The following is a 16889-nucleotide window of genomic DNA, read 5'->3' on the forward strand; positions in this document are numbered from 1 at the left end:
TGAGAGTCGGCTGTTTTTGTCAATTTTAAGTTTTAATTTAAAATGTTTGCGATTTTAATAGCCTACATGTTAAATTTGTTACCACTTGCTTGCACAAATATATAACTTTTTTTAATAAAAGTTGCTGAAAACTTCTGGATTTGAAATACAAATATTGTGTATGTGTTTGTGGTATCAGTGGATCAGTTACGCACTCCAAACGCATCATATGTGAAAGCACTATAGCGCGTGCTGCTCTCCTGTACCACATACACACCGCAACACGCAGCGCATCCGTATGAAATGTGCATTTCTCTCAGGCGCGTTCACTAGGCTACTGCGAAGATCGCGAGTCAGCATCGTCAACCTCATCTTTGTAGCCGACACTGACAAAGAAAACACTTGTTTATTAATAAACAATTAAAATATCTCCTTTCTATATTTGACATATTCATAATTATTACTTTTGCCGGTTCTTTGTGACAGCTTTTAGGTGCTTTATTGGCATACGCGTCACCACCGCATTCACCGCACCCCACAAGAATAGGCCTGTTTATTAAGCAGGATTTGATGTCCGACACTTATAAAATGCAATTCAATGTGGAAGTAATCCAAGTATTCAGAATACGTTACTCAGATTGAGTAACGTAACGGAATACGTTACAAATTACATTTTTGGGCATGTATTCTGTATTCTGTAACGGAATACATTTTGAAAGTATCCTTCCCAACACTGACGCTGCGACTATACAAATCTCAGCATGTAAATAGGAAAATGTTGGCGTTATTTTGTCACTTATTGGGAGCAGTCGGGTCAATTTTTTATTTTTATTTTTTCAGATTGGGCTTTGGTCGGACTCGGGCTCATTTAGCTTTTCTCCTTTCATCGTGCCCATAATATACGTGCAGAGTGCAGGCTACTGTATGAAATATTGTTATATTGATATAGCCTATGCGATCACGCGAGTAACACGACACGCGTGCAATGCATTAGGTGACAGTTGACCATACAGAGCATCAGGGAGAAGTTGGAGCGTAAGGAGTTACTAAAAGTTCCCAATACTTCAGGAAAAGCTGCAAGCTGAGTTTTGATTTGATTACCGAGCCTGAAGCCTTCAACAGTGGATGCTATTCTTTTTCTTCACAACAATCGCGAATAAACAGTGAATGAGCCTACACTGAGTTCAACGGATTTTTTTTTTTCTTTATTATATTTTTATTATTATTTAGCATTAGCCAGTTGGCGAAGAGTTCTTTGAAACGTTGTTCTTCAGTAAAGTTACTTGACATCAAAAAAAGGTAGGCCGTAAATCTTTATTTAATGCTGGATCACATTTGGCTATATAATATTCTCTACTGCATGCTTATGCTTCTCTGTAATGGACAGTCTGTATTAATATTTGTGGGCACAATTGTCGGTGGTGGTAGTTATGTTTGAGGCCTATAATAAAATTGTACCTAGTAGCGTGTGTGTGTATGTGTGTGCGTCTAGCAGAGACAGCGCGCATCAGAGAGCGTGCGTCAGAGAGAGCTCAAAGTGATATTTATGTTGGTATCGGGTCGGGTTTGGGCTGAAAAATTGCAGACGTTTTCGGGCTGGGGCCGGATTAGGGCTTGAACACCACGGGCCAGGTCTCGGTTAGGGCTGGATGTTTTGCCCCCCGTGCAGGGCTCTAGGCAGTATGCTAGCTGGAGCCGTTTACTTCCAGTCTTTGTGCTAAGCTAGGCTAGCGGTGGGTGCGTCAGACAGAGTTACAGCACGCACGGAGATGAAAATGGTATGTATGGACTTATCTAACTCTGGGGGATACGGTGAATAAGACAAAGTCCCAAAAAGTCGGCGTGTTCCTTTAAGTGGTTAAGCACACATTTATTCCCCACTTGACCTCACATCACAACACTCTTTGAGATTTTTTTTTATTTTTATTCAAAACATTGTACTCAGAAAATAATTTAAAACATTATATACTAGGTATAACATAAGACATAATTCCAACTGTTATAAGAATAGGAATGACAAACTCTTCAGACAAAAGTATTCAGCTATTTTCATCTATTTACCACTTTTTAGTGCCAAGCACTATAAATGTTCACCATCGTGCCAGCGACTGAAGCAGTCTCGCTTTAGCAGAAAGGCGCGTCACACACACCACAGATCATGGGTGTTTTCTGATGGCACATACTGCTTCTTCTTCCAAAAGTACTGGAAGATGTGATGTACTTTGGTGTGTGTCCTACATGTCCTGCTGACTGGTGAGAAGCAGAAGCAGCAGCAGCGGGAGGACGAACTCAATCGGCAAGCTCCGGGACTAGAGCTTCCCAGAATTCCTTCGGTTTTTCACCCCCTTTTTGTTTTGGCATTTACCACCGCAATATCCACAAAGTCATAAAAAAGCGAGCGGTACCACTTTCAGCAGAACCTGGTTTGCGGAGTACAGAATAGTATCCAATGAGGGCATCAGACACTCCTCCCATGTTCCTATATGGAGAGCAAACATAAAAGTCAATACATAAACTATGAACACCTTTGCACAATTTTTTCCCCAACACCATTAAATACATTTTCCTCACTTGTAGTCCGACGGTCATTTTGGTCCATTGACCCTCTGCCATTTTCACCCTATTCTTGACAGTCTCATCTCCATTGCACAGCAACACTTCTCTCATGTCTTTCCATTCCTCAAAGAGAAGTCCCAAATCCATCTGGTGCACCCCGAGGTGCATTACTGGACAGCTCATTTTTATTTTCCTTCATAAATGAAAAAATCCCAAGTATATGCATTGTGAGAGTCTGCAAGGACAAAAAGCTCAAATGAAATGAAACGAATGAAAACGAGTGAGTGAATTTGGACACTTGCATAGTTTGTGCTTGCTGTTTAATAATCATTTGAAACTTAGTAAACTGGCAGCTCCAGTAAGATGAGAAGATCTTGAACTCTGTCATGGAAACTAGCATTAACCTTAATTAAACAATTTAATAATCAAGTAAAGGAATTTATACCTGTATGATATTACGCTGTAGCCACATTAGACCAGTGGTGTGGAAAATAGATGGATGGATGATTGAGCTGCGGGCGCCATCTTCTGGTCAGACGCGGGAATTCTTTCGATGCTTGACTCTCACAGTGCATTATGGGTATTCTCAAGCCATTGAGCGTACATCGGTTGTACACTCGTAATTGCGATGCATTGTGGGATTGATTGAGTGCACTCGACAACCTCTACTATGGTTATGGACATCACTACAGATGTCTGCTCCCTCAAATAGTGGCCTATTTAAGGGTATAGGGGGCGATTTCGGACACAGCCTTTGTGTTTCGTTTTTGTCTGCCTTAATCATTCATTTGTTGTCACAGACACTAATTATGTTCTGCAGTGCACTCATCAATCATTATCACCTGTATATAAGTTCAGTTCTGTTTCAGTCCAGCTGTTCGGTCTCATCTATTGTATGATTGTGTCAGTTTGCAGTTTTCCTTGTATGGATTTATTAAATACTGCCTACTTTCTTCATCTTCGTGTGCATTTACATAGCGCAACCCATGACAGAATGAAGAGGAGGAAGAAAAGGCTCTCAACGATTGGAAGCTTTCAGAAAACCTTTTACGTTTGATTTTGTGTTCAGAGATGATATGGAGTTGTTTTTTTAGCAGGAAAGTTGTGACAAAATTGGCCTGAGAGTTGTGGTTTTGTTTCATGTTCTTGTTTCATGTCTGTCATGTGATCCCCTGTTCTAGTCACGTGATCCTGCCATGTGGTCTGTGTTGTCATTGTTTCATTGTTCACAGGTGTCCCTTGTCTAGTCCTTAGTCTTGTGTATTTAAGCCCTCATGTTTGCCATGTGTCTTTGTCACGTGTCTTTGTCATCTATCTATCTATCTATCTATCTATCTATCTATCTATCTATCTATCTATCTATCTATGTGTGTGTGTATATGTGTGTGCGCGTGCGCATATATGCACATAATATGTATATATATGTATGAGGGGCCAAGCCAAAATTTTGTACAAGCCAAAATCCATTCTTCTACTCTCACACACACACACACATTCTCCTTTCACATATACATTTTACTCTTATGCAAATGTATTCAAAGTATGCATTTATTATTATAAATAATAAATGTATGTAAGAAGAAAATGTATGTATGTCTGAAAAAAAATGTGTATGTAAGAGAATAATGTATGTACCGGTATGTGTGAGAGAAAGTATAGTGGAAACGGAAGGTGTATAATGGAAACTGAAGGCAGGTCTGGTGCGATCGGGGTCACCGGACTGTGGTCAAGCCAGCCGCGGTTTGAAAATGCACGGTCAAACCAGTCGCCAAAAAAATGGGTGTGCGCCTATTAAAGGATTAGTTCACCTCAAAATTAAAATTTCCTGATAATTTACTCACCCCAGTGCCATCCAAGATGTTCATGTCTTTCTTTCTTCAGTGGAAAAGAAATTATTTTTTTTGAGGAAAACATTTCAGGATTTTTCTCCACACAATGGACTTCAATGGTCACCAAATTGTTGAAGTCCAAATCAGCCCTTCAAAGGGCTCTGCACGATCCCAGTCGAGAAATAAGGGTCTTATCTAGCGAAACGATCCAGACTTTTTTTTAATCCAGATATCAAAAGCTGTATTAGTATCAGTGATACTGGCCTTCATTCATAAAAAAGTATTTAAAATATACTGTCTTTATGTTGTCTCTAGATTCATTTTATAAATAAACTAATATAAACCTATAAAAATTTAAGTGTTTTAATTTCGATTAATCACAGAAAAAATGGGTGATTAATCGAGTTATTTTTTTAATCGATTGACAGCACTAATATATATATATATATATTTATAATATCCGTGGTTAGTCATGGGTCATGTATGGAATTAAAAATGTAAAAAATGGCATTAAAAAGCATTAAATTTAATTTGAAGATACCTGCAGAAACCCTGCCACCCTCACCTGTTGAACTTTTTACAGTGTGAGGACACGCCTTTATTCTATTCATCAGGAACAGTGTTCATGTTTTATGAAGAGTTTATGTTAGTTTTTTTTTTACCATTTTAACTGTTGTTTCTGTAACCTTAACCCAAAATATCACTTTTATACATTGCGTCATTATAAAAAAAAAATATGACTGTGTTGGCTCATACCAGCTCACTAATTGTATTCTATTAGCAAAAAATTGTTTGGGACTGCTATTCAATAGCCTTGACTTATACTGTTTATTTATCAGTGTTAGTGATAGGCTATTTTTACAATTTATGTGTATCTAAGGTACGGAAGCCCTGAAACGCAACGTAAAAAAAAAAAAAAATCCGTCAAAAAAACAAAAAAACATTCTAGTATTTCTAGATTAAAGTCGAAACGTTTCGAGAATAAAGTCGAAACATTACCAGAATATAGTCTTCTGTTCTGTAGAAGTTGCGTGTGTGTGCATTCATAACGGCGCGCGTCCACTGGTGCATAGGCGTGTTTCCAATTCTGAATTTGTGTGTGTGTGTGTGTGTGTGTGTGTGTGTGTGTGTGTGTGTGTGTGTGTGTGTGTGTGTGTGTGTGTGTGTGTGTGTGTGTGTGTGTGTGTGTGTGTGTGTGTGTGTGTGTGTGTGTGTGTGTGTGTGTGTGTGTGTGTGTGTGTGTGTGTGTGTGTGTGTGTGTGTGTGTGTGTGTGTGTGTGTGTGTCTGTGTAAAGAAATGCACTTGTGAAGTCGAACTGCCTCGGACATGGATCTACACAAAATAGTAGCTTTTTACTTTTTTCTGGACTTTCAACAAAAAGAAAATTCGAGGTGCCAATCTACCAACATGCATTATCATGGCGTTGCCTATAGACGAGCACAGACTCCGCCGGAGTAGGTTCACAATCTGGTTGAAGCTGATGTGGCAGTGTTTTTTACGTTTTTTCGTGCTCGTCTATAATAGGCAACACTATCTGGGTCGAGAACACTTAACAGTAACCGATTCCCTCTTCACCGTTCTGGATACATTTTAAGTGCATCATTCTGTATCCAATCATTTGGCCGGATCCCGTGATTTCCTCAGATATAATAACCACTGGTGGTGGTTGAGGAGAGTGAGATTCCCTGAAATGATTGTAAAGCGCTTTTAAGTGTAGGCCTACAGTAGACATATGAAAGCGCTATATAAATGCCTCATTCATGCATTCATTCATTAAGCTGGATTTCTTGATCCAGTCTGAAAAGTGTTTTCGCCTGTAGGCTAAAGTCTATTTTGGCGCAGTATATTTTATAATGTCCTATAGCCTAATGCCATATCGGTAACAGCAAGCACATACGCAACTTCTACAGAAGACTGCAGGTTTCGACTTTAATCTCGAAACGTTTCGACTTTAATCTCGAAACGATAGCTTTTTTTTCAGATTTTTTTTTTTTTTTTTTTTTTACAGAATTTTTTTTTTTTTTACGTTGCGGTTCGATTTTAATCTCGAAACGTTTCGACTTTAATCTCGAAACGATAGCTTTTTTTCAGATTTTTTAAAAAAAAATTTACAGAATTTTTTTTTTTTTACGTTGCGGTTCGATTTTAATCTCGAAACGTTTCGACTTTAATCTCGAAATGATAGCATTTTTTACGTTGCGGTTCAGGGCTTCCGTACTACGGTAAAGTGTGTGTGTGTGTGTGAACCATTTTTGAGCAATAAATTTGCAATGTCTTAATGACCATGTAAAAATGTTGGTCACATGGCCAAACCAGTTGAGAACCACTACTCTATTGTATATTTAGCAAGGAAAGGCCAAAAGACAAACTGCTTTGGATTGTTTATTGCACCAAATTGATTTGAAAGGAAACCGTAAGTATCAACAAAGAATCAACTGTGCTGAAAAAAAAAAAAAATCTTAATCTTGACCATTATTTTAAAATTACAAAATTAAAGTCAGGAAATTCAGATATTACAACAATAAATAATAAATAAAAAAAATTACTTGACAAAATAAGCTATAATCAGCAGAAACAATTAATGCAATGTTCATTTCTTAACCCTGGTCCTAAAGGAATCCCAACTGCACATTTTGAAAGTCTCCTCTGTCTGACAGGTCCTGTAGTTTCTTATGAACTGAATCAGGTTTGTTTTAGGGAGAAACCCAAAACATGCAGTGTTGGGGGTCCTCCAGGAGCAGGGTCAAGCATTGTTTCTTTCAGTTTATGTCCTTTATATATAATCTCTGTTACATTGTGGCATTTCACAGCAAGACAGAAGTTCAACTATATTTTGATTCAGAGGCATCAATATATGGAATTGAGCAGGGGTGTAACGATACCTTCATGTCACGATTCGATACATATCACAATACTGGACTAACGATACAATATTATTGCGATACTCCAAGACATATGATAAAAGGTTAACAAAAAAATTTACTTTTGATTAAAGTGCTAAATTACATTGTGGTTGTAAATGAATAGGCTTGGACTTGGTGCTGGAAACCCAATGCACAGGACAATGGTGACACCAGAATAAAAATATTCATGATTCTGAAGCTGAAAATACATAATTATTTTAGACGAATATGCTTGCACTCTGTCACTGACTAGATAAATTTAAAATAATGTAGGCCACTTTTTACTGGCAACATCAGATATTTGGCATTATCAGGACCCACAAAAATTTCCCCATAGCATTATTATACATTATATGCCACATATAGTATATAGTAGTAGTATATACTACTACTATATATAGTAGTTTTAATATAGTACTGACACTAAAACTCTGAAAACTTGATTTTTTTCTCAGATTGGGTGAGCTATCTTGCATTTTTGAATTGCGATATAATGTGACACGATATATTGTTATACCCCTAGAATTGAGTGATGCCTCTACATAGTCAAAATTATAGGACGTCTACTAGAGATGCGCGGATGGGCTATTATTTAATCCGCAACCGCATCACAAAACTCATCATCCGTCCGCCATCCATCCGCACCAACGTTTTTGACCAATTTTCAAAACCGCACCCGCCCGCCATCCGCTGATTGCTGTATACATAATATTTTTCATTTGATTGGTTCAACCGCCCGCCACCCGTCCCCCACCCGAATTGAATTAAAATATTATTTTTCGTCACGTCATCCGCCCGATCCGCGGTTTATCCGCGGAGTCCGCGGCTGTAACCACCAACCGCGCATCTCTAACGTCTACCTCAAACGCTCAATATTTGGAACTATAGCAAAGATGACGGTCAGGTGGGGCCAGAGGATTACACATGCACATAAAAAAAATAAAAAGCCATAAGTCAAAGTATAAAGAGGTGAAGGATGCAAATAATACAAGTGGTCATGAAGGTAGACAACCAGAAATGGCCTACATTCAGCTGCGGTTAATTTGACACAGATATGCATTTTCTGTTGCCCTACTCTTTAACAAATAATACAAACAGGATCTCACAGTGCATATAAAGATGTAAGTGTGAAAGGCAAAAAGTTATTATTACATTGATCACAATTGAATTGTCTTCCTCCAGAGTGAATGATTTTTGAAATTGCTAGTCTTTCTAAACCTCGTCACACCACGGAACACTGCATTTTCTTTCCAGAATGAGTTTGCAAATGACGTTTCAGGATTGTGTGATATGTGAAACTCTTCTCACACTGAAGACACTTGTAAGGCTTCTCTCGAGTGTGAACTCTCATGTGAATGTTAAGGTTTCCTTTAACTGTGAAACACTTTCCACAGTGAGAGCAGGTGAAAGGCTTCTCTCCAGTGTGAATTCTCACATGATCCTCACGGTTTGCTTTCTTTGCGAAACACTTTCCACAGTGATGGCACATGAAAGGCTTCCCTCTGATGTGAGTTTTTACATGCCTCTTAAGGCGTTTCCTGTCTGTGAAACCCTTTCCACACTGATGGCATACACAACATTTGTCTCTTGAGTGAATACTCGCGTGCTGATTAAGGTTTTCTTTACATCGGAAACTCTTCCCACACTGACATATGAACGGCTTCTCTCCGGTGTGAATAGTCATGTGAGTCTTAAAACTTTCTTTTCGTGAGAAGCTCTTGCCACAGAGATCGCATAAGTAGGGACTCACTCCAGTGTGATGTCTCATGTGGGTATTAAGGTTTTTTTTGTGTGTAAAACTCTTTACACAATGAGGGCATTTGAATGGTTTCTCTCCATTGTGAATTCTCATGTGAGTCTTGAGATTTCCTTTTAGTGAGAAACTCTTCTCACACTGAAGACACGTGAAAGGCTTCTCTCCAGTGTGAGTTCTCATGTGGGCATTAAGGTATTTGTTCTGTGTAAAACTCTTTGCACACTGAGGGCAACTGTAAGTCTTCTTTCTGGTGTGAATTCTTATGTGCCTGTTAAGGTTTGCCTTTTGAGTGAAACTTTTTCCACACTGTTGGCAGGTGAAAAGGCTCTCTCCCGGGTTAAATTTTTCTTCCAAATCATTCAGTTCTTGACACTCCTCTTTCAGCAGCATCAGGTCTAAGACAGAAACAGACAAATACCAGTTAACCCCAGTTTAATTGGCACAAAGCAACAGACATGATGATATGCTGGATCCTATATTTCTTTAGGACATGCCCCAAATACTTTCAAGCAGGCACTAATCAAACCCCTTATTAAACACCCAGGATCCTGTAGGACCAAACAAAAACCTTGCGGGAGCAGGTAATAATATACACTAATCCAGTGGTTCTCAATTCCAGTCCTCAGGACCCACTGCTCTGCACATTTTGTATGTCTCCCTTATTTAACACACCTGAACCAGATCATCAGCTCATTAGGAGAGACTCCATGAACTGAACTGAGTGTGTCAGATAAGAGAGACATACAAAATGTGCAGAGCAGCAGGTCCTGAGGACTGGAATTGAGAACCACTGCACTAATCTATAATAAAATATAATAATATATTAATAAAAAGACTAAATTCATTCTGCTCCATCCAAAAAAAAAAAGGGATCGAGTCTCTTCAGAAAATTTGGACTAAACCGCTCATAAGACCTGAAGAAAAGAAGACCCTGAAGAAGACGCTTTTTGAAGCATCAAAGAAGTGGTTGCGTAGCTGTCAATGGAGGAACAGAAATCTCTCAGATTTCATCAAAAAGATCTTCAAAAAAAAGATGCAGACGGATTACGACACGTTTGAAGCAGAAGATCTCAATAGATGCAACGGACATTTAATACATCAGTTCTGTCATGACAATCCGCCATCTAGCGTTTCATTACAGAACTTTGTATTTCAGAATGCAAACGGCCAGACTTATCTGATTGCCAATTATATGGCCATGAGTGCTAGTTTCACCAGATATTTTAAAGTAAGTCTGACATCCTGAGGAGCGCTACCTTTAACTCCAGCAATATTGTCAAATCTGTCATCAAAACTGGAGACACATTAGCCAGCATCATTCCTAGATCTCACCTCCAGACATGGACCTAATAAGAAAAGTGGACGTGCTATCGCCAAAAACAGTAATTGGCCTCGTTCGGTAAGTATGGTTCAATGTACAACTGTATCTGGCAAGACGATGGAGAGAAGGAAACATACATCTAACAAGAGAATTGTTTACCATAAAAGCCCCACGTGAAGAAAATTACAAGGGTTGTATCTTTGCTGAACCCAACAATGCAAGTGCGCCCATTGATAGTTAAAAAAAAGTGCCTGGCCCTTTATTCGCAGATGTTTTTGATCTCCATCCACTACAATAAAACCAGGATTTATTTGACAAAAGAAACAGCGGTACTCTAGAAAACCAATGGGACTAAACTACCACGGCATGATGATAATAATTAGCGATGCAGCTGGACTCTCACACGGATACACAAACCACAGTTTGAGATGCACATCTGTGGAACTCCTTTTGCTTGCCAGATTGAAAACTCGAAAGATTAAGACCGTGGCTGTACATATATGTGAGTGTAGTCAAAAGAGCTACTGGACCAACAGAGAGAAAAGGAGCAGGACACTCAACCGCAAAGATATATTTTTAAAAATCATTATAATGATAATGGCCTGGTTTCTCAGACAGGGCTTAGATTAAGCCAGGATTCGGCTTTATGCCGATCTTAACCGATTGTGAAATCTGGTTGCATCACGCACATAAGGAGAATCTTTACAGTTTTCTTTTCAAATCTTAACCGTCCACAAACTACAAGATTTGAAAGATTTAAGATATTCTTTAGATTATCATGCCAGATTTAGCACCTCACGTGATCTTACGGGGAAGCGGGTGTAAACAAAATGCATGCTGCGTTCAAAGCATTTTTTCTCTCCTAATGTCGGAAGGGGTAAATTGGGCATAAATCGACCTGAAAGTCCAGTAGTCTGAGCCCGGCTTGAGTTAAATTAGAACGTTTGAGTGGCTTTTATAAATATGCCTTAGAAAAAACACATTACTGGTGTGCATCTTGAGACAAAACTATTTCATAGATATGCCAGTGCAAGTTGCTTTCAGGTAAAACAGCTCAAACATGCACTTTATCTGGGTTAAGTCTGTGTTAAGTTAAGTCTGGGTTAGTCCAGGCTTAAGCCTTGTCTGTGAAACCGGGCATTAGTGTTTTAGCTGCAACCACTAAAAAGTCCAGAGAAAGAGATGCTTCAGCTGACCCAACACAAAACATCAACATCCCCACTGGCATCATGATCACAATGTCTCAATTCTTACAAAAATATTAAATATAAATGTGCCAAATTACGGTCCTATATCAAATGATATCTCTTACAAATTATTGAACCTAATTTTTGTGCGGACTTGTTCACAGCATTGCTAAATAGTAGCTTTATATAGGGAATAGTTTTCTTTGTGGAAGGTTTGAGTTTGTGCTAATGAGCAAATAACATTTTTCCAATTAATATTTGGTGTCCTCATCACCCTGTCGGGTTTATGTTTTATTAAACCCTTATTTAACCCATGGCTGTTATAAGAGAATACAATATTAAACAAAATCTAGACATATTCATTCATTCATTCAGCCTGCCTGCCGTTTTTGTTCATGCCGATGCAAAAATCATATCATAATCTTATGCAGCATATGCACAGTGTTGCAAATTTTAAACCCTCATCTTTTCTACCTGTCTGGAGTTTGCAGGTATGAAAAACAGTAATGACTGTTTGCCAAAAGAGCAGGGACTGATGAACCCATAATTTAGTGCTGTTTTCAGAAGGCATAACTGTGTTAATGTTTAACGCAGTTTTTAGTAGGCTAGTGTTTCTGACTTATTTATTGTCTGTGTATTTACTGCTTTTTATGTTCAGGTATGTTAATATGATCATATTTTGCTTGGAAACTAAGTGTTGTTGACTATCGGAAATGTATTAAGGCTCTAAATATTGTTGCTTTTATGTGGATTGCACAAAAAATTTGAAAATATATTGTCACCCAAATTTATCTCATCCATCTCATTTCCTTAGTATTAGTATTTCCAGGGGTAAAGGTGTTTTTAATTAGTCCATCTGGAAACAACGCTGAGTTTACAAGATGCCGGTTTGATACAGCGAGAGCTTTGGATGATGAGAGGAAAAAAAGTAACTGATAAACAACAAATATAAAGTTGATCAGTTACATGTAATTGTTTGCTTCATGTAAAAGTGTATTTGTTAGATACTGTTGCATAATAAGTGATAAAAATGAATGGTTTTCATTGTTTTAAATTCAGAATTAGAAATTGGGTTCAATGTTACACAAGTAATTGTCTAGTTCAGCCTTACTTAATTATTTTTAATTTAATAATTCAATGTGACACGTCATTCATTTCTGTAGAGCTGAACATTTTAATAAGCATCAAATGACTGAGTTCAGCTTTGAGAATGTAACCAACCTTTTTGTTCCTCAGTTTCTTCTTGTTTTATGCTAAATGTTTCTTCAATCCTTATTTCTTCACTCTCCTCTTTAATAAACGCCATCTTTATAATAGTGTCACATAGATCTCAGTCGCTTCACCAGGAGTTTTTCTGTTTGGACAAATTGTCATGATTAAGATGAGAATAATTAACAGAAAGAAAAGTAAATCCAAACTAAATCTCTGGGTGCATCTCAATCAGCTCTAGTTCAGTGAACTGGTAAGAGAGTGATAACTAGTTAATGGCTTGATTAGCCAAACTAGCGCTACAAATAAATAAAAGGACACCCATTATACAAACACGTCATACTTAGTTACTTGTGAATTATATTTTGTATTTAATGATTTGTAGATCTTGTTTAAAACGTCATTGTCATTATTCACATTTATGTAGTGCTCCTGTTTTATTTACACCAATTTGACCAGTGTTGGAGCTATACGAATCACTGAATCATTTTAGGAAGCAATTGATCCAAATGAGGTGGAGTTTCAAACCCCCGTTTCTCTCAACACTATTTGCCAGTGACCGAATTCAGTTTTTTTATATATATATATTTTTATTCACGATATAGGGAGCGAAATGAGACGCACCTTTTCTGTTATTCAAGTCTGGATGCACTTTACTCACAAAAATAACGTTCATAATGTCAGATAAAGCATTACAATGGTACTTTCAATACTAATTAATTCAGTTCACAGTTCTTGTAAAATTATCTAAAAAAAAATCCTGAACTGTTTTACACTGATTTAAACACTTTAAATGTTTAAAAACACAAACCTTTCTGCAGCCGAATCACAACACAGGAGCGCGGCGCGACCTTATGACGTCATATCTCCAGACCAAAATAAAAGTCCCGTTCACACGCTGCTGTCTAAAAATCACAAGAGAGCAAAGTTTTTTTTTTAAAATGCATACAAATAATAAAATAGATTTTTTTCTAAAAGGCAAAACAGTTAATGTTTGCAGATGTTTCTAAACACTGTATAAAACATTTCTTTAGTTCCTGAATTCTTCAGTGATGAAGCTGTATACCAAGTTTGCCTTGGTAAAAAAAATAACCAAGCTAAGTATTTTAATGTTGGCATACTTTTCAGACTAATGATCAGCATACTTCAAGTGTGTTGATGATTAGTTTACATAAAGTTGGCTATTTTGAAACAATCAGTTTTATACTAAGCTATTTTAGTTGTGATTTAATTGTAGTGAAGCATAATTTCAAGACGGATACTTAGTGCACGTTAAGTATGTGCCTGTTTAGGAACTAATTATATGCTTGATTAGTTAAATTAAAGTATACCTTATTTGTGTTATTAGTACATTACAAATTCTTCCAAACACACCAGCAATATACCATTAACACTAGAACTACTGGAATTCTATGGTCATAGCAGTCGTTCTGACCGTTCATACTAGACTGTACCGAATGTCATTCTTATCATGTCATATTTGCATTTGAAGCTTTCGGATGTCTGTCATCATATTTTATGACGTCATCACCCTAAACTTTTTTTAAATCCTCAACAAAAAAAAATCCTCAATTTGAATAAAACTGAAAAATATGGATTCAATGGAGCACCGAGCGCCAAGCGGACACAGATAGGCCTACATAATATGATCTTTTTTGTAATGGTGAATTTAGGTTGATTGGGACACTTTTTCCAAGTCATATCAATGGAAAAAAGTGCCCTAATCACCCTGAATTCACACGATAAAACGGAGTAAAAGCTACTAGACCGCTCACAGAGATGCGCACCTTCACTTTGTGTCTGTCAAGTGGGAGAGCAAAGTTTTTAACCGCAGTGAAATGGTTGTTTTTGAAAGTCAAAATGGCAACAAATGTGGATTGAAGCAGAATCTTTCATTTGAGAAAAACATGTGAATTTTGGAAATGATTACATCTATCTTTTTTCAAGACATTTTGACTTTTGGACTTTACAACACTCTGGAGTTACTGGAAATGTTTGGATCACATGAATCAGAAACAATCCTATGCAGCCACCACTAAAATCAAAATCCATGAATAAATGGATCTGTTATGTTGAAATAGGTAATAATAAACATAAGGACATGAAATTGAAATTCTAATGAATGTGAAAATATATTAGTTCATCAACAACCACATAACAGCTAATTACAGATACAAATTCAAATTACATAAATATTCTGTTAATTTCTTTGTAAAATAAAAATCTTAAAAACTAATAAAAACATTTCTAATGCAAATTTTAATGCATAGTAAAAGCGTTTATGTACATGTATGAAACACATAGGCTAGGCCTAAAACAAAATGGCCAAAACAGTTAAAATATAGAATAAATAAAGAAAATTCGCTAAACTGCGGGAAAACGAACTGATTTAGAAAGCACTATGTTTTATAGTGAGCAAAAATATCATGCTGTAAAATTATAATGAAAGCATTCTCCTCTAAGTAGGCTCACGTGAACAAGGCATCTGGTTGTTGTGGGGGCAAACACTACACATCATTCACTGAAGCTTGTGGATCGATTACTCACAGTCAACACAGGTAATGTCTACCTTCCATGTGCAGCTCCCACATTTGTCTTTTGTTTTGTTTTGTTTTTCTTGCCGTTTCTCCGCAGTTGGCTCTGCCTTCTCCTCTCCTGCCTGGGAACTTTATCTAACAGCATGTTTTTCACAACAGAACATGTTGTGTATGTTGTAGTTTTTTGTATTACATTTGAGTGAGTAAAAGGAAACAGTAAAGTCAATCTCCCCTTGTGATAATGATTACTGTTCTTAAAACCCTCGGAAGCAGCGGTGAAGAAGTAGTTTGCCGGAACAACACCGAGAACATGGCGTTTCGTGTGGAGTTGCTGAATGCTTGAAGAAGAGTTGTGTTTGTTATTGCGGTCTAAAAGACGAAGGGGAAGAAGATGGAATGTCTATCCATTAAATTTCACCAGATGGCGGCGAATACACTACTCTAGTCAGACTAAGGCATGCATTGGACGAGGAAATGCACTTCAGAATGTCTGCTCAGCGGTTCGACGACTTGTTGCTTCATATCAAACCCTATTTTCAATGTAAAAGAACCCACAGGAGCCCAGTAAGTTTGCGAGAGAGACTGGCTGTCACACTCTGCATACTTGCGTCTGTTAGTAGCCAAAAATGTATTGCCTCCAGTTATGAATTGGGATTGAGCGCAGTATCAGTGATTGTGAGGGAGGTCTGCCAAGCCATCTGGACTGCTTTGGAAGGCGATTTTTGTCTCCCAACCAAAAGGCAATGAGTGGCTTGATATCAGGCAGGAATTTTGGAGAGTGTGGCACTTTCCCAACTGTTTAGGGGGTGTGCCCTTACAAAAATAACCTACAGGATATTTGCAGGTATCCTGTAGGAATGATGAAATCCTGCAGGACACATTAACAATATGTGAAGGAAATATTGTATATATATATATTGGAATAACTATTGGAATAGAACTAATGGATATATATCTTGAGATGGTATAGTCTTACTTGTTATAGTGTTCTAAATTACTAAATTGCTGTATATTTGTAACACTTAAACATGAAAATCTTTTTTCTTTTCGCTGTAGATGATACATTATAATGTAATGTAACTAGTGCAAATACCATACATTACCTATGTCAAAACTTATTTTGAGAAAGCTTTATGCGTTATCAAAAAACATTGTTTTGTAACAGATGAATGTGAAAGATGAGACCATGGAGTTTTGTAGACCTTTGGTTTAATATATATATATATTTAATTAGTGTATAAATGTATTTGTTGACATACAATTGTACATTCTATTATTTATTTATTTTTATCTTAAAAAATTAACAAAACATGGGTTCTGGGGAATGGAGGGAGGACCCTCCCAACCTATGACATCATCCCTAAAATGGACATGTACATAGTTCCCACAGGCCAATTAATGTCACGTGACCTCCCCGGAGACGCCATCTTTGAGGGCATAAGCTGCTGTGTTTACAAGGTTTTACAAGCAAATTTTGAAGATTTCTTCCTATTTATAATGTTACGAAAATCATGAAGAGACAAAGTGACAGATATTATAAAGACACTCTATTAACACAAGACAGAGAGAGGTACAATGCAAAAATTTCAGGCATAAATGGTGTTGATCCGT

At 37.4% G+C, this 16889-nt stretch overlaps 1 protein-coding gene across 1 annotated transcript; it reads right to left on the minus strand.

The window, feature by feature from the left end:
• Window positions 1–6734: 6734 nt before the first annotated feature.
• On the minus strand, window positions 6735–13676 carry LOC311081269 (uncharacterized protein). Its single transcript, XM_084111727.1, has 3 exons — window positions 13553–13676; window positions 12754–12886; window positions 6735–9419 (listed from the first exon to the last, which is right to left on the minus strand). Exons 2-3 carry the CDS (start codon window positions 12836–12838, stop codon window positions 8491–8493), a joined length of 1014 nt encoding a protein of 337 aa, XP_083967853.1. The 5' UTR covers window positions 12839–12886; window positions 13553–13676; the 3' UTR covers window positions 6735–8490.
• Window positions 13677–16889: the final 3213 nt, after the last annotated feature.

This window comes from Abramis brama (assembly GCF_963993115.1).
Source record: "Abramis brama genome assembly, chromosome: 4".
NCBI classification, from domain to species: Eukaryota; Metazoa; Chordata; class Actinopteri; order Cypriniformes; family Leuciscidae; genus Abramis; species Abramis brama.

What these genes read in the sequence shown, in the direction of transcription:
- LOC311081269 (XM_084111727.1), bottom strand. Translation starts at nt 12,838, where the DNA reads ATGGCGTTTATTAAAGAGGAGAGTGAAGAAATAAGGATTGAAGAAACA. An exon ending in AGAAACTGAGGAACAAAAAG is followed by an intron (nt 9,420 to 12,753) that starts GTTGGTTACATT and finishes TTTCTGTCTTAG; the next exon opens with ACCTGATGCTGCTGAAAGAG.